The 26578-nt window shown below is 42.5% G+C and overlaps 1 protein-coding gene across 2 annotated transcripts in view; it reads left to right on the forward strand.

The window, feature by feature from the left end:
- Positions 1–743: 743 nt before the first annotated feature.
- The window catches only part of l3mbtl3 (L3MBTL histone methyl-lysine binding protein 3), a 37364-nt gene continuing 11529 nt past the window's right edge, over positions 744–26578 (forward strand). The window contains exons 1-19 of one of the 2 annotated variants that reach the window (XM_014205068.3): positions 744–832; positions 2452–2589; positions 4064–4175; positions 4936–5098; positions 6397–6523; positions 8298–8382; positions 8564–8658; positions 9331–9435; positions 9791–9926; positions 10305–10396; positions 10938–11089; positions 12631–12707; positions 13133–13218; positions 13587–13697; positions 15311–15425; positions 16216–16318; positions 17887–18042; positions 18374–18499; positions 21424–21512. In XM_014205068.3, the coding sequence (XP_014060543.2) occupies positions 2470–2589; positions 4064–4175; positions 4936–5098; positions 6397–6523; positions 8298–8382; positions 8564–8658; positions 9331–9435; positions 9791–9926; positions 10305–10396; positions 10938–11089; positions 12631–12707; positions 13133–13218; positions 13587–13697; positions 15311–15425; positions 16216–16318; positions 17887–18042; positions 18374–18499; positions 21424–21512 (2050 nt within the window). In that variant the 5' untranslated portion in view covers positions 744–832; positions 2452–2469. Of the gene's footprint in view, positions 833–2294; positions 2590–4063; positions 4176–4935; positions 5099–6396; positions 6524–8297; positions 8383–8563; positions 8659–9330; positions 9436–9790; positions 9927–10304; positions 10397–10937; positions 11090–12630; positions 12708–13132; positions 13219–13586; positions 13698–15310; positions 15426–16215; positions 16319–17886; positions 18043–18373; positions 18500–21423; positions 21513–26578 lie in introns of those variants that run through there. The other variant, XM_082976837.1, reaches the window with a different exon arrangement.

Genomic DNA, 26578 nt, shown 5'->3' on the forward strand with positions numbered 1-26578 from the left:
GTATTCTATTCTAACTGTAATCTATTATATTATACAATATTCTATTCTGTTATATCTGTTCTGTATATTCTATTCTATTATATTGTGTTCTAGAGTTCCCTTGATCAACTCTAGAGAAGCTAAACTAGAAGTCCAATAAAGGTAGCTGGATGTCTGGGTTATGGAATTAAACAGTAGGCCATGGCTACAGCCCATTACTGTTTTTCATTTAGATGTCATTAAATCAAGTTCAGCCAATTTGTTTTCATAGTAATAACGGACTACAACATGGCATAAAGAAACTTTGTACATCAATCTGCTTTAATTTGCATGGTTTCTTGCACAGGACTCACAAGCACAGATTCATTTTATTTTGAACTGTAACGATAACAACGTTGATGCGTAAACCTAAACACAAAATAGAAAAATAGGTTGACGGCGCAAATTCTGTTAAAGTATACAACACAATGTCGGTATTGAAACGTTTTTGGACATTCTTTGTGCTATTTCGCAAGTCACCCCATTTCACTGTCGACAAGCAAACTGGGTTTTATTTTTTAGTAACATGGTATTCGTGTTATTTTATTCTAATCATCGCCTGTCTCAGTCTCCAAACATCCACAACGCATCCGTAATAATTTGCTGATGGTTTTATGTCGATGACAAGGTTATGCGACAAATAATGGCTTCATCTATTACATATGTTGTTATTCAACCAGCTCAAACTTTCGATATTGGTATGATGTGTTTTACAGTCTAGCTGAGGCACCCACCGCAAGCACTCGCTCAGAGCCATGCTCATGCGCATTGACGGCTGCCTGGGCAATTTGTCAGTACTCGTGGGAGAATTTGGGTAAGAAACAGACAAATTAAAACAAATGTACTTTAGCATAAAACAATTGATGGAGGAAATTATGCATTATAGTAATGAGTGATCTGTTATATAATACTTTCGCTAGAGGTTCATTGCGGCAGAATTTGACCAAAACTTAGCAATAAGTACAAAACGACTGGACGTGTCATCAATAATATCAGCCAGGAAGAGGTTCAATGCGTAGAGCGTGAATATATTGCGTTCTAAAATTGTAACAAAAGTTGCGTCGAAAATTACTGCAATGATAGAAAATATGTTGTGCTAGATTTCTTGTCTCCCAGAGACGTATATAATAATGGTATATTGTACTCTTTCAATAATAATGTTTGCTTCAGTGTAATTCCCTGTTATGGCTGGGGAGAGGAAGACATTGCGCTTGACAAGCGAACTGGACTCAAATATTTATACCATAATTTCCTTCCAAAAAGCTTTCAAGGCAGTTAAAATATTATTTTTGTTGTAGAGCAACGAGTCTGCAGGCCTGCCGGTGAGAATTATATAGGACTATATTCCAGCTCCGCCATTTTGGGAAACTGGCTTTAAAACACATTAAATAGTATCAGAGCAAAGAAAAGTGTTAATATCTGATACAATGCATGATTAGCATCTTGCTAAGGGACATCACAAAATGTCTGTAACACACCTAGTTGGAATACAAAGGAAATGCGAACTGGTTGCGCCCAACCGAATCATTTAATCCCACTCGTAATTAAAACTATTTGACTCAGAAAGCTCGAAATAAATATTAATAACGCTCATAACCGACAATGGACATCTGATGATAAAATCGAACACACAGGTTGAATAACGTGCACAGTAAACACGCGGAATTTTCCTTTAATAATAATTGTTGATAATTCAAAAAAGTGTTCTCTACATATGATGCAATTTTGACGCTTAGCAGAGAGAGGATCGATCTTTCAAATAGTTTGCGATGGAAATGCATTTTGCATGCATAAAATGTAAGTTACTTTCATATTGCAATTTCGTAAATGCCTGGCAACGATTTGCTGTTAATGTAGGCTACTGTCTTAATGCCTATACTTATTATCTTAGGCGCATACATAACACACAAATTAAATACCCTACCGAAATATCAGGAATTATATTTGAAAGACAGCAATATTGCTAGATCATAGGCCTATTGCATGAACTATCAATAATTCATAATTTCTATCAAATACGTTAAACATTTCGTCTACATTTTCTGTTCAGTGATTTCATTGTTTGATAGGGTCTGAAAGTTTCAAACGCTGTCGTCTAAACCTAGTCAGCACTGACCTCTAGTGGTTGATGTATGTCATCGAGTTACAATGTTGCAGGCCTTCCGCTGTTAAGTTTCAACAATAATTGAAACATTGTTGCAAAGCGGCTTTGTGAAATATTATTGAGACACTGTTGCAAAGCCGCTCTGTGAAACGTTCATTTGTTTCTCTTCTATTCATTTGACTTGCACTTTGCGCAGGACTACGGTTGCAATTACTTTACTAAGCGGATGTTTTTTAAAGTCAGTTTATGTAGATTCAGTAGGCCTATGCCATATTCATTCTGCACAGTGCTATTTATTGTCTGGCCTGGCTTCGTCTTGTCTTTTTCAGATATCCCCATTTTTTAACATGGATGAGTCTAAAAATGCTACAAATACAGCTACAAATGCAGCAACCCCTGATTTTGATGTGTATGGTGCCATGGACTGGAAAGATGGTGTTGGAACCCTAACTGGGAGTGCGCTGAAGGTACACATCCCCACAATAGCTGAAAAGGTTCAATGTTGCCATATATATATATATATATATATAATAATTATTATATATATAATAATGTTTTACTTGTGTTATACCTATCAGAATAAGGACACATTATAATGAAATAGAATGATCCATTTGTGTAATGACAAAATCAATGAAATATATAATTGTATAAATCATAAATTCTATAATTCATAATTAGGACCAAGGACTTTTTCCTGACTAGGTCACATGGCGCTAATCACAGTATTCATCTAAATATACAGTATGTCTTCACTCCTCACGTATTCAGTGTTTTCAGAATGTATTCACACCCCTTGACTTTTTCCACATTTTGTTATGTTACAGCCTGAATTTAAAATGGGATTAAATTGAGATTTTGTGTCACTGGCCTACACACAATACCCCATAATGTCAAAGTGGAATTGTGTTTTTAGAAAAGTTGATACATTTATTCAAAATTAAAAGCTGAAATGTCTTGAGTCAATAAGTATTCAAGATAGGTGCCTTGCAAAGAAGGGCACCTATTGGTAGGTGAGTAAATATATATATTTTTTAAACAGACATCGAATATCCCTTTGAGTATTTCAGTTATTAATTACACTTTGGATGGTGTATCAATACACCCAGTCACTACAAAGATACAGGCGTCCTTCCTAACTCAGGAACAAAATAAAAATATTCCAAAATATACTTCCTGTTTGCAGTAAGGCACTAAAGTAAAACTGTATGAAATGTGGAAAGAAATTAACTTTATGTCCTGAATACAAAGTGTTATGTTTGGGGAAAATCCAACACAACACATCACTGAGTACCACTCTTCACATGTTCAAGCATGGTGGTGGCTGCATCGTGTTATGGGTATGCTTGCCATAGGCAAGGATTAGGGAATTTTTTAAGATAAAAATAAACTGAATAGAGCTAAGCACAAGCTCAATCCTAGAGGAAAACCTGGTTCAGTCTGCTTCCAACAGACATTGGGAGACAAATTCACATTTCAGCAGGACTGTAACCTAAAACACAAGGCCAAATATACACTGGAGTTGCTTACCAGACGACATTGAATGTTCCTAAGTGGCCCAGTTACAGTTTTTACTTAAATCGGCTTGAAAATCTGTGTCAAGACTTGAAAATGGCCGTCTAGCAATGATCAACAACCAACTTGACAGAGCTTGAAGAATTTAAAAAAGAAAAATAGACAAATATTGTACAATCCAGGTGGGCAAAGCTCTTAGAGACTTATCCAGAAAGACTCACAGCTGTAATCGCTGCCAAAGGTGATTCTAACATGTATTGACTCAGGGGTGTGAATACTTATGTAAATGAGATATTTCTGTATTTCATTTTCAATAAATTTGCTAACATTTCTAAAAACACATGTCATTCTGGGCTATTGTGTGTAGATGGGTGAGAGAAAAACATTGATTTAATCCATTTTGAAAGTTTGTGTTGTGTTTATTAGTTTAAGGTAAATGAGTTTGGAGTCTTGGAGGTCCTAACAGAGGAGGGAGAAGATGAGAGTGTGAAGAAAGCTCATGCCACCATTACATGGGCAGTGCCCACTGCTCAGGAGGGTAAGATGGCATGGTTCAAAGTCCACAACTTTTAGATGCTCCCGGAAGGGATATATTTGTGAGACGTAAGCCTACGCATGTACAATGTTTGTATCCCCACTGGGGTCTGAGATGCACCTGATCGGGTGGGATGTGCATATATTTTCTCTTTTGTCTTTCAACTAGGCATGTTTAACTGAAGGTTTTCACCAGCTTATCACATACCATGCATACAGTCTTTAAGAAGCTGCCGTAGAATTGGCTTTGTTTTTACGTTTCACGGCAAATCATTATATTGTCTATAACGGCTATTTACAAAACGAGATAATTATCCATCCTGTAACTTTTCTGTCTGAAATAGTATTTCATGTTAATAGTTTAGGATACCTTTGATATACAAGATGTGTGCATTTTCAATAATTGTCATAATTGTGTCTAACCCTAGGCATGAGAGTCAGTCGAATTGAGTTCAGCAAAGCTAAGCACAAAATGGTGAATCGTGATCATTATAAGCGGTCAGCTATCAGCTATCTATTTGAGCATTTCTGATTATCTCCAAATAAGGCCTTCAATTTGAGTCTCAGTCTAGCTGGTGGCTATGTTGCTGTTGTTTATTAATGAAACAGGGAATGCACGGGAACCTTTTATGTTATCCCATTGCTCTGTTGTTATTGACCCTGAGCTTAGAAATGATTCATTAGCCACACAGGATATGGGTGAGGATGACTTTGTGACTCTCTCTTTTCTTCGCCCTCTCTCCCTCCTTCCACAACCCTCTCAGACAGTGCTGCGGTAGCCGTGAAAGAGATAGAGGAGATGCAGGAGGGGCAGTGGGCCCAGAGAGGCCTGGTGTGCGTGCGCTGCCAAAGGAAGGGCTCCCCCATGGACTTCATGTCTGATGGCCTCCACTGCAGTGAGCGCTGTCTGCAGCAGGACCAGCAGGAGTGAGTGGGCTGGGGAGCGGCCTGGGGAGCGGCCTGGGGAGTGGAGAGGACTAGGGTTTCATTAGTATCCAGGGCATCTAGTCTGGTCTAGTCTTAACTGCAGTTTTTGCATATGCTACTTTCCGGTAGTTGAGCTGATGTTTATTGCCCTTATGAAGTTCTGTTTGTAATAACTTCCGCTTTTGTACAGTACACTGACATAATGGCCAGTACAGACTTTCACCCAGTCAATGAGAGACATACATTGTGATATTATGCCAAATTATTGTGGTTAAATAAATGTTTAACGTCATTTTTATTTTATTATTCATATGTCTCGATGTGCTGATATAAGCAACCATATATATTTAGTTTCCTACATTCATAACCACAACAACTATAAACATATTTCATATGCTTAAGAAAGTCGATAAGTCTACCTCCTCAACATTTCTTTGGCAAGCCATCCTATGCAGGGTGGATGCCAGAAATAATTGATCAGTTAGTTAATGTAAATACTAGCGGCAGACAGACAGACAGGCAGACAGACAGACAGACAGGCAGGCAGGCAGGCAGGCAGGCAGGCAGGCAGGCAGGCAGACAGGCAGGCAGACAGACAGACAGACAGGCAGACAGGCAGACAGGCAGGCAGACAGACAGACAGACAGACAGACAGACAGACAGACAGACAGACAGACAGACAGACAGTGCTGCCGTGGGCCCCATATATCCATTGTTTTTATATGGGAGAAACTGCGAACAGAATGTTGCACCTTAAAGTGGTATTCCTTCTGTGGATTTACTACTGCCATGGCAACAGAGAAGAGAAAGACAGACTATACATCCTGTAATGAACAGTTAATCACATTTCATTTGAAAAAATTGGAGTTAGATTGTCATTTTTGTTAGATTTTGACCATATTTCTAGCTGCTGATGATGATAGGATTATTCATAGGCAGCCATTGAGTAAGTCAATGTAGGAGTAATGCGTTATGAATATGAAATACAGGGTGTGGTCCCCCCTTAAAATTTTAGACTTGAAAATCTATTTAGTTATACAATCTAATAATATCCTGGTAACACAATCAGTTTTGTTTTCTGTCCAGCACCTCATTAGTGCATTTCTTTGTCATTTTTTTTGTCTAGTCATTGTGCATAGATTTCAGAAATTGCCATGAATGAAGACTATTTTGGCATAAATGTTTCATGCTGGCCATGCTTTAGCTATTTTGCAGTTCAGCTATTACTGAAACTATAGTTTATTAGAAGGGTAATCCTTTTTGCACAAACCTTTACTCTATATTTCTTTCCACTGCAGTGAGCTGAAGCTAAAGAAAGAGGTTTCGAAGAGTAATGGGGAGGTGGTGGGGGTCAGCCGTAAGAGGTGTTTGCAGCAGGACAAGATGGACACCACAGAGGTCCCGCCTGAGGACGATGAGGTCTATGTCAGTATTACTTTATTCCGCCAAGGAATTGTAATTTTTTACAAATGTTATCCTGAATTGTGTACCTACTGAATTATACATAACTGTTGACATCTTACTGTTATTTCTCGATATTTCATCACATTTTGTAGATATTGCTTATTTGATTTATATGGTATAGAACCTCAAGTCTGTAAATCTTTTGGCATCACTCCAAATTGCACAAGATTGTGAGGGATGACGCGTTAGCCTTGCATGCCTTTCCTGCTGAGGTGTCATAACTCGTACTAAATGAATGCTTCACAGAACATGCTGCGACCCGACTGGTGTAGATAACTCTTGGCTAATCTCTGATTTATCATTATTGTTTCAAAATGGAAACATTTCAATGTACAGTACACACACATTCAGAATGATTTCAATACTACCTTGTTAACACTGTCCTCATTGCCTGCGCCAAAATATCACATTGCTCTAGTCTGTACTGTATGTGTGAGTACAGTGCATTCGGAAAATATTCAGACCCCTTGACTTTTTCCACATTTTGTTAGGTTACAGCCTTATTCCAAAATTGATAAAATAGTTTATTTCCCTTATCAATCTACACACAATACCCCATAATGACAAAGCAAAAACAGGTTTTTAGAAATGTTTGCAAGTGTATAAAAATTATAAAACTGAAATATCACAATTACATACAGTACCAGTCAAATTATGTAGTAACCAAAAAGTGTTAAACAAAGTAGCCACCCTTTGCCTTGATGATAGCTTTGCACACTCTTGGCATTCTCTCAACCAGCTTCACCTGGAATGCTTTTCCAACTGTCTTGAAGGAGTTCCCACATATGCTGAGAACTTGTTGGCTGCTTTTCCTTCACTCTGCAGTCCAACCTATCCCAAACCATCTCAATTGGGTTGAGGTCGGGTGATTGTAGAGGCCAGGTCATCTAATGCAGCACTCCATCACTCTCCTTCTTGGTCAAATAGCCCTTACACAGCCTGGAGGTGTGTTGGGTCATTGTCCTGTTGAAAAACAAATGACAGTCCCACTAAGCGCAAACCAGACTGTATGGCGTATCGCTGCAGAATGCTGTGGTAGCCATGCTGGTTAAGTGTGCCTTGAATTCTAAATAGATCACAGACAGTGTTACCAGCAAAGCACCCCCACACCATCACACCTCCTCCTCCATGCTTCACGGTGGAAACTACACATACAGAGATCATCTGTTCACCTACTCTGCGTCTCACAAAGACACGGCAGTTTGGACTCATCAGACCAAAGGACAGATTTCCACCGGTCTAATGTCCATTACTCATGTTTCTTGGCCCAAGCAAGTCTCTTCTTATTGGTGTCCTTTAGTAGTGGTTTCTTTGCAACAGTTCGACCATTAAGGCTTGATTCACGCAGTCACCTCTGAACAGTTGATGTTGAGATGTGTCTGTTACTTGATCTCAGTGAAGCATTTATTTGGGCTTCAATTTCTGAGGCTGGTAACTCTAACTTATCCTCTGCAGCAGAGGTAACTATGGGTCTTCCTTTCCTGTGGTGGTCCTCATGAGAGCCAGTTTCATCATAGCGCTTGGTGGTTGATTCCATATGTGTTATTTCATAGTTTTGATATCTTCACTATTATTCTACAATGTAGAAAATAGTAAAACAATTTTTTTTGTAAAAACCTGGAATGAGTAGGTGTGTCCAAACTTTTGACTGGTACTTCTTAGAATTCTTAGTCTTAAAATGTTCCTGCATATTCTAGTGTTCTAGTGTGTAAAGCCTCCTGTGTGCATCAAACAGGAGGAGAAAGACAGCAGGAAGACGACCCGTGGTGCTCCGCGAGGCAGAAGGAAACGGAGGGGGGACGCAGGCCTACTGAGACACAGTGAGTAGAAACATGCAGTGGGAGGGACACTGGGGATACTCATTTTCCCAATTTTCCCAATCACCATATTGATATAATCACTTCCATTTGCACATACACACACACTAACTGTATGTGTTGTGTAAAAAGCAATACACAACATTACATTGCAATCTAATGAATCATTGTCTCACTATGGCAGCTGTTCCATATGGAGGGAAAAAGAAGTCTTGGTGTTGGGCCTCATATCTGGAGCAGGAGAAAGCCATTGCTGCCCCCACTAAACTGTTCAAAGAGGTGAGCTATCATACCATACCCCTCAGGCCTGTATAGAATGGGTTATTGAGTTAAATCTAAACCCTTCTCCGTTTCCTTCTAGTCATTCTATTCTTTCGTCTACTCCTCCTTTACAGCTTGTCATTCAGGGTTAAGATGATATTTCACATCAAGTCCTCCATTTTTTCCTACATGTTGAGAATTAATTTATTAAACTCATTAATCACGTGTTATTCTTTGCCTACAAAAACAGTGTTAAAGGTGCACTATGCAGAAATCGCTCCACTGTTTCCTGGTTGCTAATATTGTAATAGTTTGCATAATTTCAGTTTATGTGACAAAACAAGCAAGTATAGTGTAGAGAATCCTTGTACCATCTAAACTGCTGTGCAATATATTTTCCATAACCATAAATATTTTACTTTCCTCTGTTTGAAGCTGGTTTTCCAAACCCAAAGGTAAAAGATGCAGAAAAGAAACCTTAGAATGTGAAGCATAGAAATTGCGCACATAGAACATATCTACCGCTTCTTAAACTTGCTTTCAATGAGAATGGCAGATCCATAACTCCCATTTCTATGTGAATTTAGCCGGGGTCGCCCAAAAAGTCACATATTGCAGCTTTAAGTTAATTATTTTTCAAAAGCCTGGAAATATGTATTTTAAACTAATGATGTAACATTTTCCTTTCAGCACCAGGCCTTCCCCCAGAGTAAGAATGGATTCCGGGTGGGAATGAAGCTAGAGGGAGTGGATCCAGAGCACCCCTCCATGTACTGTGTGCTCACTGTAGCTGAGGTAACCTCTCACCTCGACTCATCATTGCTGCCCTCTCAGGGGAGTCGAAACTCGTGTCATGGATATCTTTAGCTTTGGGAAGATCTGAAGCAAAGTCTGCATCGTCATTATTCTTGTTCCAGTGCATAGCTGTGATAGTTGTGATGACTTATGTGTTGCTATGCAATGGCATTAGCAAAATACAGTATTTATAAGACCATAAATGCTTTTTTGTACTTTGAATTATGTCCACTTCTCTATGTTGGCATCATGTGCGTGTCTAGTCAGTAGGTTACTACTTAATTCATCTCTTGAGTAGCAAACACAGGATAACCATGTCATGTATGAATATGCTTAATGCTTCTTCCATGTTTAGGTTTCAGGACACAGAATACGGCTTCACTTTGACAAGTACTCCGACTACTATGACTTCTGGGTGAATTCCAACTCTGCAGACATTCACCCTGTGGGATGGTGTGAGAAAACAGGACACAAGCTTCACCCCCCCAAAGGTAAGAGACATGCTACCTTTGACAGATATCCACCTGGAAAAGCTAATAACGTATACAGTATTGGTCATTTTGGGTGGGATATTTTCAAATTGTTACTGTAGCAGTCCCTCATCTTCTCATTAGTATTTCCTTAATACTGTATTTCTGACCAGTTTTCTTTCCTATGTGAGACTAGTCATATAGGGATGGTTACAATTCATTTGTTATGCTTTGTGCAAGCAGGTTACCTATGGAAACAGGAAAACAATACTCATGTATTTTTTTTTGTAACTATTTTCTGCATGATTACTAGCATACCTGAAATTGAACCAGGGATATTTGATAAAGAGTCAAATTATCCAAATTACCCCCCCCCTCTCTCTATGGATGGACGGACAGGTTTAAAGGATGAGGAGTTCAGCTGGTTGTCGTATATCAAGCTGAGCAAAGCCCAGGCAGCTCCCAAGGCCCTGTTTGAGAATCAGAACACGGTAAGAGCAGCCTACAGATCTAATTTAGGCCGGGGACACACTCCGATGCATAAACTGGGATGAAATTGTATATGACATACATCATTGTCAGTTTTTGTCCGTCAAAAGTTAAACTCAATTCAACTATTTTCGGACGAGTTTGGACGAGTTGCATCCATCAAAAGACAGACCGTTTGTGCGTTCCCCCCCCTCGGACAATCATCTCCGTTGGCGTTGTCATTCTATCAGCAACTGTGGACTTCCATTGGCTCCATCCGCAATTCTCTGACACAAAATCCCAGTGTGTCCAAGGCCTTAATGGGTCGCTTTCATATTGCTGTGATACTAGTGTTTTACCACTAGGTGAAAGTGTTTAGTTTAGTTAGACTTCACGCCCAGTTTTACACCTCCTTCATTGAAGTACAATACTTGACATCAACCCATTCAACGTAGATATGAAGCTGTTTCATGAGCAGTTTAAAGGCTATAGTATGAGAAGGTTCATGGCTGAGCCGAATGTGAGCTTTTGTCTCTGAGTAACTGTCCTGTTTTTATTTTCCAGACTGTCACTCCTTTAGGATTCAGAATTGGGATGAAGCTGGAGGCCATTGACAAGAAGAACCCCTCCTTCATCTGTGTTGCCACAGTAACAGACATGGTGGACAGTCGATTCCTGGTGCACTTTGATAACTGGGATGAGAGCTACGACTTCTGGTAATGTCTAACATTTGTGATTACATTTCCAAACATTTCCTTACAATATTTCAGACTTCATAATCAAAGCAGTGATTTGGGTTTACTGATGCCATATCTAAGTTATATTGCTTTTTTTTTTCTTGTTGCAGAATTGAGCACTAGATGGTGCTAGATTTATTACAACAGAATGCTTGTGTCTGGGAGGAGAAAAGCATTGCCTCTTACCAGAGTGTTTGTTATTAATATTTTACACAAGCGAACAAGCTACATTACTTGTGTAATACATTTTAAGTACAGTATGAATTGGCTGTACCATTAATTATTCTTTTGACACTAGCACGCACATCACTTTCCTCACAATTCTCTAGTCTTCTTTCCCCCTTCTCAATTGTCATCCCTCCAACCCTTGTTGATTTTCGCCTTTGTTTGTCTTTTTTCTGACTGAGAATTGCGCATGTCGTTACTGTCGTTTCGTGCCCGCTCTAAGCCCTCCCAGCTTGGGATTTGGACTGCCAGGAGGAAGTCCCAGTCTGCAGGATACAAGAGCTTGTATTGGCTGAATTATGGATGATCGTCAAATAAATGTCAAGGAGGAGAGGAGTTAGAGAGAGAGAGAGTAGAGCCTGGAGCGGTTAAGGGACGAGCAGATTCACCCAGGGAGGTGACGCTCTCTCTCGTGTGTTGTCGCTACAGCTCACGTCAGCCAGTCACAGGCCCTACAGCATCACACCTCTGGGCCAAAGAGCAGGTTAACCACTCCACTGTGCTCTGCTTCACCCTGGCCTGGCCAGAGAGTAGGACACTAGGAATCTATGTTGTCCCTTAGACAAGCTCGCTGTAACAACACTGACCACTGAGGTAGAAATGATGGCAATCCTCAAATGTAGATTACTACATCGTTGTGTCACACTGGCACAACACAAAAAGGAATTGGTTTCGATACAGTATGTTGGAGTCCATGGTGAAATAGTAAACCGTTTTAGATATTTCAGTAACAGCTGTCTTATAACCTTTTTGGCCAAGTAAGGAGGGTTGCAATATACTGACCAGATACGAACGCCCCTTGCAATTTATCCTGCAATGCTGATGCAATGACTGCATCATAGGAGTATAACTACCTACAATCTACTCGTCAATCGTGTGCCGTCCATCATTCAGTGATAGATATATGTTGTCCTACTGATGGTGGACGTGGAGAGAGGGAACAACGGGAAACGGTGAGGGAAGTATCCGTTCTCGCCTTGACCGTCCCCGATACGTCAAAGTGATTGCTGCATAACATGCCATCGTGGTTAGCTGAACGGGTTAATCACTCAGAAACAAGGTGGCTGAAGCCACAGTGGCTCAGAGTCTGTCGCAATGTCAGCTGACCTATTCTCCAATCCTCGTGCTTACTCCTAAACACGATCCTTATTCAATTCCCCGTAACAGTTTATGCGGAAGTTCATGTCATAACAGTTTATAGGGAAGAGGAGGAATATATATATATACAAAGAAATGGGAAATCTGCTGAGCAGATGGCTTTTTGTTACCACTGTCCTTCTCCTGCTCCTCCGTAGGTGTGATGCAACGAGTCCATACATCCATCCAGTGGGCTGGTGTCAAGACAACGACAGGATTCTCACCAAGCCTCCAGGTGAGATGCTAACTCACTATTTATCCTGTAGATTGCAAGGATACCACAAATGTGTAATGATGATTGAGCATACAGTTCTGAGAGTAAAGATCAACACATGGGAAGTTTCCAAACAGATCACCGCCCATGTAGCTCAGTTGGTAGAGCATTGCACTTGCAAAGCCAGGGTTGTGGGTTCAATTCCCACGTGCGAATAAAAGTATGAAAATGTATGCACTCTGGATAAGAGTGTCTGATTAATGACAGAATTTTTTTGTTTGTTTTAATCTGATCTGTAAATTATATTATTCCACTGTGGAGAAGACCGATGGTTTGGAATGACAGAAAGCACAAGGGACTTTACCCGCCCACACATGTACTACATACTACAGCATATGTAGTCGTGCTCAATCTGGCTCAATCTTTTTCATGACTCTTTCCTGTAGGTTACCCCAATGTCAAGAATTTCTCCTGGGGAAAGTATCTGGAGGAGACGCACTCGTCACCGGCTCCTGCCAGGGCTTTTAAAGGGGTACGGCTGTTTATCTCTCTATCCTCGGCACGTAAGACGACGTGGCAGCCCCACATCTACTTCACTGGAGTAGCCTGGCTGGCTGTCTGCCGCAGAGTGTGACATATGATATGCTGCCTAAAGATGCGCACACATCGCACCGAATGTGGATCTAGCGTTCGCCTGCCATTCGTCAGTGCGCTGTGTTTTAAGGACCACCCGCTGTAGAGGTCGGGCTACCGGAATTATTCATGCGATTCTACATGTAAAATCAGAGCGTACTCGCTTCGCAAATTATGTTCAGAGGTGCTAAGTACTCTCGGCCCGCAAGCGCTATTGGTGTGTCTGAGCCCTAACCCCCCCCCCCCCCCCCCACTCTCCCTCTACAGAAACCCCCCCACAGTTTCCAGCCACTCATGAAGTTGGAGACGGTGGACAAGAGGAACCCCATGCTTGTCAGAGTGGCCACCGTGGTAGACACTGACGACCACAGGGTCCAGGTGAGAACATCTCTTCAACTCTCTATCTGTCTCTGTCTGACCACTGTGTCTACCAGTATCCATCTGCACGCCAGACTGGAGTCATTCAACATGATACTGTGACTCAGCTGTAGCAACACTTCTGTCCATGTCAATAATTAGGAGGTGTGTGTGTGTGTGTGTGTGTGTGTGTGTGTGTGTGTGTGTGTGTGTGTGTGTGTGTGTGTGTGTGTGTGTGTGTGTGTGTGTGTGTGTGTGTGTGTGTGTGTGTGTGTGTGTGTGTGTGTGTGTGTGTGTGTGGTTTAGTCCAGCTGTACAGGACAGGAGGATTAGCCAATACGTCACTCATCTGCACTGTGAAGTGTGTAACTATTAGACCCTAGATCTGAACTAGTATAATCCTAGATTACAGAATTATTATGGGTATAATCTCTGAGTTCTGGTTCACTACAGATTTCTCCGAAACATTTCAAAGAGCGAAAAAAGAATGAAACTCCAGCTCTACGTAGAAAATTGGGAGATGAACTCTGTATGATGGCGTCCTGTGGGAGAAATGTGCTGATTTGCTGGGAATACATATACAAATGATTCAAGACCTCACCATTGCCTCTTATACCAGTTTCCAGTACATCAAATTAACATCTCCTTGACTCTCTCCTTGAGACCATTTTCAGGAGAGCTATGAGCTCCATGCTCTTTGAACTCTGAAGTGAACAGTAGGTCAGTGTTGGAAGTCGACGGACAGCTGTCTGCCTGGGGTGTATGTCAGTGCCTCTCCCTTTGCCCTACTTATGCCTATACTGTTCAGTCATCTCAGTCTCAACCCTTCTGCGCATGGAGCAAAAATAGCCCTAGATAGCATAGCTCCAGTCTATACAGTCCCTCCGGGTTTCTAAACTCGTACTCCTTCAGCTTAGCTTTGGTTTCTCTACTGTCACTTGTCACTTTACATACAGGTCTTTCGATTTTGATCTTGACCTCCCATCGCTGAACTCTTATCTTCTCTCACTCATTCCAAGACTGTTTTCTGAAGCTCCATCCGTTCCCCCACCACCATCACTCTCACCACTCACACACGAGCCAACACTACATGCGTTTCATGCTCTCATTGTCCTTCAAGCATCACATACATTCTCATGCTGCTTCCCCATCTTCAGTCCCTTTGTGCCAGCGCATGCTTCATATTTCAGGTTGTCTTCAACTGAACTAATAACAATAGTTTTTAGCAAGGCAGGGAAGCAGGCTGTGTACTAGGAGGGTCTGCCTTCCCACGACACCCTGGTGGGCTCCTGTCTCGTCTTGTTTGCCCCACACTGTGAAGCACACTATCCTTGTCAGGAGTGTGGCTAAGAACAGAGGACGAGAGATAGTTACCAACTATGCTGTGTGTCGGCCTCCCACAGATAGCCGGGGTAGCCTCCTCCAGCTGTAAGGGCAGTGCCAGGGGCTTCAGTCCGAGACGGTGCTCGTCAGCTAGATTGACGCAGTCAGTAGTTCAGCTTCTAGCCTCCAAGATGTGTCTTTATCATTTGACCATGGTTTTGATGAAATCTCTTTTCCCCACATTTCTATATTTACCGTATGTGGTCGGACTCTACTGTAACTGCTTGTCCTTGGTGTGTGTTTTCCTCTAGATCCATTTTGATGGCTGGACGGATGAGTATGACTACTGGGTGGACACAGACAGTCCAGACATCCACCCTGCGGGCTGGTGTGCTAAGACAGGCCACCCCCTCCAGCCCCCAATCAGTGAGTGGCTTTATGACTCATCCTAATCTATTCATGTCCAGCTCCCTGCCTCAGTTCCAGGCCTACGGTTCCTAGCAGACACACTTAGAGCCAGGCCTCAATGGACGCTGCTATTTCTTATCCCGTTCAATCGTAAAATAGCTTAATATGCTTTTCCCTGAAAAGACGGTTCCGTCTCTGCGTCGATTTAATCTGATCTGCCGTCATTATATTGAAGGAGTGGTGTGAAGAAGCTTTGTTGGTAGGGAAAAAAAGCAAATTATTCAAAATGACTCTTTGATGGCTCATGAGTCCTGGCTCTCTCTGTGGTCAATATCCTGTATTTTACCCTGAGGATGCTGGGAGCTGAACAATGAACTTCCCTCTGCCTCCCTTTCCACTTACTAGTAATTTCTCCCTGTGTAGTGGTGTCCATGGAAACGTGAGGAGTTGTGATTAGAGTGCAGCTGATGCTGCCGTCATGTTTCAGAGTAGAGAGCTGGGCTCTCGGAGAAAGAGCTACTGCTCCGCATGGCAGCTCACTCATGTCATATGGACACATCCAGGGACATATCTGCTTTCTCTCTTCCTGTACTGACTGTCAATAGTACCAGCTCCTTGGGAGGTTGACACCAACTCCTTGTGACTGAGGCTGTCCTAATATGGACACCGCACATTCGCATTACATTAATCGGCTAGATTCTATGAACATTATTTTAGGATGGATCCCCTGAGGTCATGTAGTGAATAGGGTATCACTAGGTAGATCTAGATGTAATATCTCGCCCCCCTCTCCTCTCCTCGTCCCCAGGTCCACAGGAGCTGTTTGAGTCATCTGAGCAGGGCGGATGCCCCATCCCAGGGTGTAAAGGTGTGGGCCACATCAAAGGAGCCCGCTACTCTGGCCACCACAGGTACCCACACTCACAGCAATCACTCTGTCTGGCTGGCCAGGCCATCAAAACTACCATCCAATAGAAATGTCCACTTATAACCCCAACAGGCTTCATATCGCTACATGCCGGTGAATGGTCACTTGTTGCCGGTCAAACTGGGCTTCAGGCTCATTGATCCACCAGTTATCAGTTACGTTTATTACTGTATTACTGTAGCATAGAGGCTCATAATGCAATAGACACCCAATGGATTCCTACTGAAAGTGAATGTTAGCCTACAGCAGCTGTGGTAGGTCTGGAGGTCAACAATATAGGTAGGTATTATAGATGATCCACACGTACCTGAATACCCCTGCGGTGAGGCTGCATAGAGCCTGTATAATTGGCTGTGTGGAGCTAGAAGCACACAGCCAGTGTCACTCTCCCATCAGTATTCATCACAATTCTTACTCTTTTCTCCTGAGAAACCGCGTCTCCACTCTCCATACTCCCACCTCTGCCTCACCGGGCTTTCTTACAGCATGTACCCTTCCAGCTGTAGATCTACTGATGTGAGCAGAAACAATTTTGCAGAAAAGACATAATGACTCTTTCTTTCTCCCGACGTTGCCGTGCTTTATTATAGAGTGACCGGAGGTCGTGCACACTGCGGTAGAGACAATTTTTAATAGGGCCACAGTCCGTTGGTTCAGTATCTGTAATGTAAGCTGATTAACTTGGAGTCTGAGTACAGAATGTAGTGTATTAAAATGTATCTATGGAATGAGAGGTGCTTTATCAGTGTTTGTTGGCAAACCTGGAATATTAAACCGGTAGGGCGACAGCTAGTTACGGACAGAAATAACAGGAAAGAGCCCTCATTATGCAAAGAAATGTGTGACAGCGGCCAGGAAAAATGAGAGAGGGATTAGCGGAGAGTGAGAGAAAGGGTGAAACGCGGTCTCTCTTTCGATCTCCTCTCGTCAGTCAGAGTGGCCGCGGTGTGACAGCGAGGCTTACTCAACCATGTCACTGCAAATATGTTGTTTATATAGACCCATCCCATTTCCTTTTTAGTTAAGGTAAAGTATGTTTCCCCCTAAGGTAATGAGAAATAGCACATTACACAGGTGGACGATGACAAGGCGTTGTGAATGAAGTAGTCTGCAGACTGCTACTGTCTGTAGCTTGAGTTAGAGCACGTTCAATGTTTCCAAATTGAGATTCATCACCCTGGAATGAATCACTTCAACCCCAGAAACTCAGAACTCTTTGGGTTGGCTGTAGTGACTATTGAGTAGCACTAGGAACTGTGTAAACTGTTTTATGCCAACATCAATGTTTGCCCGATTTAGACAGGAAAGAGCGTTTGTGATACACACTCAGTGTGAGCGAGCTGCCGTAAAAAAAAAAATACATATCGCTCTGCTGCTTTGCTTATATTAGCTTTTGATTCTGTCCACAAGATCACTGATGTGTGAATTAATATATTGTTTTGTTATTAACACCTTATTAAGTTGTAATTAAGGCCTATTATGAAGTTATTACACTAAGTCTTTTTTCCTAAAATCAGTCATTTGTAATAATGTATATGTTCTGATTTGCAGTGCGGTGGGATGCCCATACTCTGACATCAACATCAACAAGGACTCAGTGCTGCCAGACCGTCTGAGTGGTGAGATGCCAGGGTCAGGAGGACTGGGGCGACCCCGACGGGCAGAACCCAACCCAGATATCAACCCAGCTCCAGCTCTCACTGCAGAGTAAGGACCAATCAGTAACCAAAACACTGCTTTAACTACATTATATTCTCAAGACAGTCTGAGACAGATATTGTAGGGGGGGATAAATATATGATTCCAGTGTAGGCGTATTAGAATGTAGAGTTTGGCTGAGACTATCATCGTGTAGCTTCAAATTTTGCACCTTAACTTCATTTCCAAATTCCTTCGAGCATTTTAACACCCCAAAAAAGTGCGAACAGCTCTCATCTATTTCTGTCTGAAGTGACTCACATGCGTAACCGTTCCGCGCCAAACATGGCTCTCTTATTATTGGACTTAAAAAACATTCCTCTCTCTGCCAATTTCTTAGCAAGCACTTAAGCGCCAACCCAAATCACCTGGACAAGCCTGGCAGGGGCGAGAAGGCTGGCATCGGAGTGGCGAGTGCTATGGAACGGCCAATCAAGAAACCCGCCGGCACAGAGCCAAAAAGGAGGTGAGTGGCCCTTACAATACACGTGAAAAGCCCTGCACTCTCCGGGAATGGCTGACAGAACCTGCATTCAATCTGATGGTTGAGTGGTGTGTGATTGTGTCGTTACTGCCGGCTGGTCCAGTGTTAGACTCTGATAGGATTGTGAGGACCTGATGTAGGGCTGTGGCAGTCACTGCATTTTGTCAGCCGGTAATTTTCATGCAAATGACTGGCGGTCTCACGGTAATTGACTTGTTAATGAACATAAACACGTTTTAGCATCTCTGGGCTTCCACTCATACAAGCTGCTGATGCACGCCTTTGGAACATCTACATTTTAAAAAGTCTAATAAAATCCATTTCGTATAGACGATGCCATCACAATAAGACCCATTATTTATTTAGTTGTGATAGGCCTATAAACCTGGGAATGTCTCAGAAATCAAAACATATGGGCTGCATGATGCGACTCTATATTGATGATTTGGAAAAAGTCGCTAAAGAAGGCGTGTGCTCTGATGCTTGCACTCTCCGCAGAGGAGAGCGAGAGAGACAATTGCATTGCTGCTCTGCTTATATGGCAAGCAAGTCAGGGGATATCTAATCAATGAAAGATGGAATTAAAATGACAGAATTAAAAGTGAAATGAGAAAGAAAGGCTACAACAACCAAAAGCCAACAGGTAGGCTGCTATTTAGGCTAAAATCTGAATGGAGTTGTTGTTATGTGAAGCTAACTGTAGGATGGAAAGAAGCGCAGTAACGTTATGGCTAGCCTCAATTAGCCTAATTAGCCAGCTTCTCTCAGTTTGACGCAATCAAGACAGGTACTATGAGACGATAAATACAGTTGAAGTCGGAAGTTTACATACACCTTAGCCAAATACATTTAAACTCAGTTTTTCACAATTCCTGACATTTAATCTTAGTAAAAATTCCCTGTTTTAGGTCAGTTAGGATCACCACTTTATTTTAAGAATGTGAAATGTCAGAATAATGGTATAGAGAAGGATTTATTTCAGCTTTTATTTCTTTCATCACATTCCCAGTGGGTCAGAAGTTTACATATACTCAGTTAGTATTTGGTAGCATTGCCTTTAAATTGTTTAACTTGGGTCAAATGTTTCGGGTAGCCTTCCACAACCTTCCCACAATAAGTTGGGTGAATTTTTACCCATTCCTCCTGACAGAGCTGGTGTAACTGAGTCAGGTTTGTAGGCCTCCTTGCTCGCACGCGCCTTTTCAGTTCTGCCCACAAATTTTCTAAAGGATTGAGGTCAGTGCTTTGTGATGGCCACTCCAATACCTTGACTTTGTTGTCCTTAAGCCATTTTGCCACAACTTTGGAAGTATGTTTGGGGTCATTGTCCATTTGGAAGTCCCATTTGCGACCAAGCTTTAACTTCCTGACTGATGTCTTGAGATGTTGCTTCAATGTATCCACATAATTTTCCGACTTCAACTGTAACTAGCAAGAAGTTAGTCTAGCGCGAGATAAGTGGTTGTCGTCTCTCCCTCCGTTGCTGCTCTGGTACTCCGAGCCTCCCACATTCACACACACTGCACGGCCTCCGCTCCCTAATAGCCAACAACTGTGCCTCTCTCACGCTCTCTCTCTCTCTCTCTCTCTCTCTCTCTCTCTCTCTCTCTCTCTCTCTCTTTCTCCCTTTCTCCTGGTTTAATAAAGTACTGGCTTTTCTGCTGCTTCCATCACTCGGATTGGACTGGTTGTCCTTTAAGTCCTCTTAGAACGGGTACATTTCTTTAAATTGATGCATATTGTGTCCGCCGCATTCCCGGACCCGGTGTGGCGGTAATACGGTCAAAGCCATAACCCTAACCTGATGTGCTTTTCACCAGACAGGTTGTGACTAGATTGTGAATGTCTTATGTTTTGTGAATGCTGATGGCCTTTGTCCGAATTTGGCGTGCGGTGTTGCCCTTTTTAGTAACCTTGTATACATTCTCCTTCAAGTGACCGACACGCAATGTTTTTTTTTTCTGGGCCACATTTATTACCACACAGAGAGAGCCACAGTCGGAGTAGTATAATTGAAGATTGCTGTAATTACCAAGCCTCTCTTACAGCAGCTTCCCTGAGCTTTGTCAAACTGTCATCTGACTCATGCCTGCCTAATCTGGTCCACCAGCTGGCTCTCTCTTGAGGCTGGAGACGAGGTTAATGCCTGCCCTACAATTACCTTTCTTTCATTGTGTTTATATAAGGTGTACTAGTAGAAGTCCCTCCTTAGGCATCCACTACCGAAACCATCACGCACTGTTTTCATCGGATTTAAATGAGTCATATATGACATCATGCTGTTTCTCTTTAAAAAAAATGTTTTCAAACAACTAAATGTCATTACGAGCAGGTATTTCTAATATGGACTCAATCCCATTTTACTGGACATTTCTACTCCACACGCATGTCCTCAGAGATGTGTTGGTATTTCAGATAACTGATGGAATATGTGGGCAGCTTGATTTGTATAGGTTCTTTAAAATGTTAAACCTTATTTGCATAGATTAATTGGTTGTCCAGGGACTGGGGCTAAGTTTTATCTTTATTTTATTCAGGAGTTGGGACCTTCTTTCAGTCCAATGCACAAAACTATTTCTGCACACATGGAGAAGAGAGGCGACAGAATGCCTTAGCTAAGTTTAATTTAGAGAGAAACTCAAGTCATCACCCTGTTATTTAGGAATGACCAAGACTCAACCAGAGCAGCGTGTTGATTGAGTATGACGGAACAGCTCTTAGGATTTAAAAGTGATTACAAGCAATGACGTTTTCATCCCAGGAGTAGCGACGGCTAGTATTGGAACATCTTGGAATGCACAGTGATAATCAATGAAGTAGTGACTCGATATGTCATGAGAAGTTTGTTCCAAATTGTGTGAGTACTGCTCTGTCTGTGTGTCTATTGACTCCCTTCTCTCTCCCAGGGTTGGGCGGCCATGCAAACAGAGGAAGGTCGAGGAGCCGGTGGAGGAGGAGATGGAGAGGGAGGTGTCATGCATAATGGAAACCAAAGGTGCTGTTACTGTCTCTGAACAGCATTCTATTCTTCCTATCGTTCAAATATTTTAAGAGTGTCACTGCACGGTGTCTCTCCCTAGTACAGTCTGATCTATCGCCTCCCACTCATTACCCAGTGCCTTCCTTCACAGTATGAATCAGTAATTTCGGTCCATCTCTCCCTCTTTTACTATGCTGAATGTGTTCACCTCTTGGGATGTCTCCTCCCCTCACTCTGCGTCTTGCCAGAGCTAGGCGCACGCTCTCAAAACAAAAAGTTTCACACGGTGTTATTATGTGGATGTTCATGTCTTTGGCACGCGTTGAAATGATTTGAATTTCTTGTTTGTTGTCATTTGAACCTAGCTCCTTTTGGTTTTAGTTCATTTATTACAATTCCAATATTCTCATCCTCTCCGAATGGAACCGAACAGCCCTGAGTACCAAAACTGTCTTTGCAGTGTAGTTTAAACCTAACCTAAAGACAATAGGGAAAACCTTAAAGCAGTAGGGATGACTTACTCCTTCTACAGTACTGTGGATTCAGGGTTCTTTGTGTGACGTTCCAGTGTCAGAACATCCAAGGCTCTGCTCTGGTCCTTTGTGAGTTCTCACTACCTCTGAAGGGATAGAAGGTAACAGCCAGTAATGAGAGTGAACCAGCAGCAAGCAGCAACCTGGAGGGAAATATGTTTTGAATACAGAGGCAGACAGAAGATGTTTTCCTGAAACAGACATCAAACAGCACTGACCTTTCTGACAGTTGCGGGGGTCTGCCACCGCTCTGTGTGTAGTAACTGTAAACAGCATGTACTTCATGTACAGCCATGGAAGATATACTTAATTACATAAGGAAATAGATGTTTCCGGGTGACATTGAATGACTCTGTCTCTCTCCTCTAGCTCCGTTTAGGGTGATGCTGGGTTAATTAGTCTGTATATCTGCCTTGGACAGTAAAGGCACTTTGGCTTTGATCACCTTCTGTAAGGAGTTTTCAAAGCTCCATCTCTCTCTGTGCCACTTTATATGGGTCCCTTTTCATGTGATTATTCCTAGACCTATGCATGCTATACAGCAACAAATGCTCCTTATTCTGTTAATGTCTTCAGTTGTTCTTTTCGTTCTGATACCGAGCATATTCAGTGGTGCCGCATGGAGCAGATAAGCATGTACAAATCAACTTACAAAATAGATTTTATTGTAGTCAAACTTAATGCACGATTTTGGTTTTCGGCCCTTACGTGAGGATTTTGAGAATTTAAAAAAATGCATTCATATTAACATGGATCACAGTATTGTTAAAGCTAAATGTGATGGTGAGTGAGACTGATCACGTTCTGGAGCTTTGCAAAATGCACTGGAGTGAAGTAAGATAAATGATTAAAATGAAGTAGGCAGTTGCTTCATCGACGCAGTATAATTATAACATGATCATGAGGGATTTTAGATCCGATTCAAAGGAGTTTATGATTAGAATGTGGGTTTAACCCTCTAGAGTCGATGCGTCAATCTAAATTACATAACAATCCACTGCATCCGCCAGTGCCGCACTTCCCCATCTGCGATGAAAGGTGGCAGAGCTAGAGCGGTGTTCGTCCAATCATGAGACATCCCGAAAATCTGTCTTCTCACGTAAATGTCTGTAGCATCCAAACGTTTGACATACAAACTATTATGACCACTCTATGGAAAGGGGAGACTCTCAAGGAACACGACATTCTCCATTTTGCTCTACGACCGCCACAAGTGCCACAAAACAAATGAAGTATGAAGGTAGTTTTGTGCCTACCCAAACAGACGCCTCTGGCAGCTTCATTAAATGGTACCCGCAAAACATCTGTCTCAACGCCAACAGTGAAGAGGCGACTTCGGGATGCTGGCCTTCTAGGCAGAGTTCCTCTGTCCAGTGTCTGTGTTCTTTTGCCCATCTTAATCTTTTCTTTTTATTGGCCAGTCTGAGGTATGGCTTTTTCTTTGCAACTCTGCCTAGAAGGCCAGCATCCCGGAGTCGCTTCTTCACTGTTAACGTTGAGACTGGTGTTTTGCGGGTACTATTTAATGAAGCTGCCAGTTGAGGACTTGTGAGGCGTCTGTTTCTCAAACTAGACACTCTAATGTACTTGTCCTCTTGCTCAGTTGTGCACCGGGGACTCCCAATCCTCTTTCTATTCTGGTTAGAGACAGTTTGCGCTGTTCTCTGAAGGGAGAAGTACACAGCGTTGTACGAGATCTTCAGTTTCTTGGCAATTTCTCGCATGGAATAGCCTTCATTTCTCAGAACAAGAATAGACTGACGAGTTTCAGAAGAATGTTCTTTGTTTCTGGCCATTTTGAGCCTGTAATTGAACCCACAAATGCTGATGCTCCAGATACTCAACTAGTCTCGAGAAGAAGGCCAGTTTTATTGCTTCTTTAATCAGACAACAGTTTTCAGCTGTGCTAACATAATTGCAAAAGGGTTTTCTAATGATCAATTAGCCTTTTAAAATTATAAACTTGGATTAGCTCACACAACGTGCCATTGGAACATGGAAGTAATGGTTGCTGAAAAAAGTAAAAATAAAGAAAATACCTGTAATGAGTAGGTGTGTCCAAACTTTTGACTGGTACTATATATACACTGCTCAAAAAATAAAGGGAACACTAAAATAACACATCCTAGATCTGAATGAATGAAATAATCTTATTAAATACTTTTTTCTTTACATAGTTGAATGTGCTGACAACAAAATCACACAAAAATAATCAATTGAAATCCAATTTATCAACCCATGGAGGTCTGGATTTGGAGTCACACTCAAAATTAAAGTGGAAAACCACACTACAGGCTGATCCAACTTTGATGTAATGTCCTTAAAACAAGTCAAAATGAGGCTCAGTAGTGTGTGTGTGGCCTCCACGTGCCTGAATGACCTCCCTACAACGCCTGGGCATGCTCCTGATGAGGTGGCAGATGGTCTCCTGAGGGATCTCCTCCCAGACCTGGACTAAAGCATCCGCCAACTCCTGGACAGTCTGTGGTGCAACGTGGCGTTGGTGGATGGAGCGAGACATGATGTCCCAGATGTGCTCAATTGGATTCAGGTCTGGGGAACGGGCGGGCCAGTCCATAGCATCAATGCCTTCCTCTTGCAGGAACTGCTGACACACTCCAGCCACATGAGGTCTAGCATTGTCTTGCATTAGGAGGAACCCAGGGCCAACCGCACCAGCATATGGTCTCACAAGGGGTCTGAGGATCTCATCTCGGTACCTAATGGCAGTCAGGCTACCTCTGGCGAGCACATGGAGGGCTGTGCGGCCCCCCAAAGAAATGCCACCCCACACCATGACTGACCCACCGCCAAACCGGTCATGCTGGAGGATGTTGCAGGCAGCAGAACGTTCTCCACGGCGTCTCCAGACTCTGTCACGTCTGTCACATGTGCTCAGTGTGAACCTGCTTTCATCTGTGAAGAGCACAGGGCGCCAGTGGCGAATTTGCCAATCTTGGTGTTCTCTGGCAAATGCCAAACGTCCTGCACGGTGTTGGGCTGTAAGCACAACCCCCACCTGTGGACGTCGGGCCCTCATACCACCCTCATGGAGTCTGTTTCTGACCGTTGGAGCAGACACATGCACATTTGTGGCCTGCTGGAGGTCATTTTGCAGGGCTCTGGCAGTGCTCCTCCTGCTCCTCCTTGCACAAAGGCGGAGGTAGCGGTCCTGCTGCTGGGTTGTTGCCCTCCTACGGCCTCCTCCACGTCTCCTGATGTACTGGCCTGTCTCCTGGTAGCGCCTCCATGCTCTGGACACTACGCTGACAGACACAGCAAACCTTCTTGCCACAGCTCGCATTGATGTGCCATCCTGGATGAGCTGCACTACCTGAGCCACTTGTGTGGGTTGTAGACTCCGTCTCATGCTACCACTAGAGTGAAAGCACCGCCAGCATTCAAAAGTGACCAAAACATCAGCCAGGAAGCATAGGAACTGAGAAGTGGTCTGTGGTCCCCACCTGCAGAGCCACTCCTTTATTGGGGGTGTCTTGCTAATTGCCTATAATTTCCACCTGTTGTCTATTCCATTTGCACAACAGCATGTGAAATTTATTGTCAATCAGTGTTGCTTCCTAAGTGGACAGTTTGATTTCACAGAAGTGTGATTGACTTGCAGTTACATTGTGTTGTTTAAGTGTTCCCTTTATTTTTTTGAGCAGTGTATATACAGTTGAAGTCGGAAGTTTACATACTCTTAGGTTGGAGTCATTAAAACTCGTTTTTCAACCACTCCACAAATTTCTTGTTAACAAACTATAGTTTTGGCATGTGCATGACACAAGTAATTTTTCCAACAATTGTTTACAGACAGATTATTTCACTTATAATTCACTGTATCACAATTCCAGTGGGTCAGAAGTTTACATACACTAAGTTGACTGTGCCTTTAAACAGCTTGGAAAATTCCAGAAAATGATGTCATGGCTTTAGAAGTTTCTGATAGGCTAATTGACATAATTTGAGTGAATTGGAGGTGTATTTCAAGGCCTACCTTCAAACTCAGTGCCTCTTTGCTTGACATCATGGGAAAATCAAAATCAAAAGAAATCAGCCAAGACCTCAGAAAACAAATTGTAGACCACCACAAGTCTGGTTCATCCTTGGGAGCAATTTCCAAATGCCTGAAGGTACCACGTTCATCTGTACAAACAATGGAACGTAAGAATAAATAGCAAAAGACCACGCAGCCATCATACCGCTCAGGAAGGACATGCGTTCTGTCTCCCAGAGATGAACGTACTTTGGTGTGAAAAAGGGCAAATCAATGCCAGAACAACAGCAAAGGACCTTGTGAAGATGCTGGAGGAAACAGGTACAAAAGTATCTATATCCACAGTAAAACGAGGCCTATATCGACATAACCTGAAAGGCCGCTCAGCAAGGAAGAAGCCACTGCTCCAAAACCGGCATAAAAAAGCCAGACTACGGTTTGCAACTGCACATGATGACAAATATCGTACTTTTTGGAGAAATGTCCTCTGGTCTGATGAAACAAAAATAGAACTGTTTGGCCATAATGACCATTGTTATGTTTGGAGGAAA

Source organism: Salmo salar, chromosome 06 (genome assembly GCF_965601325.2).
Source record: "Salmo salar chromosome 06, fSalSal1, whole genome shotgun sequence".
NCBI lineage: Eukaryota > Metazoa > Chordata > Actinopteri > Salmoniformes > Salmonidae > Salmo > Salmo salar.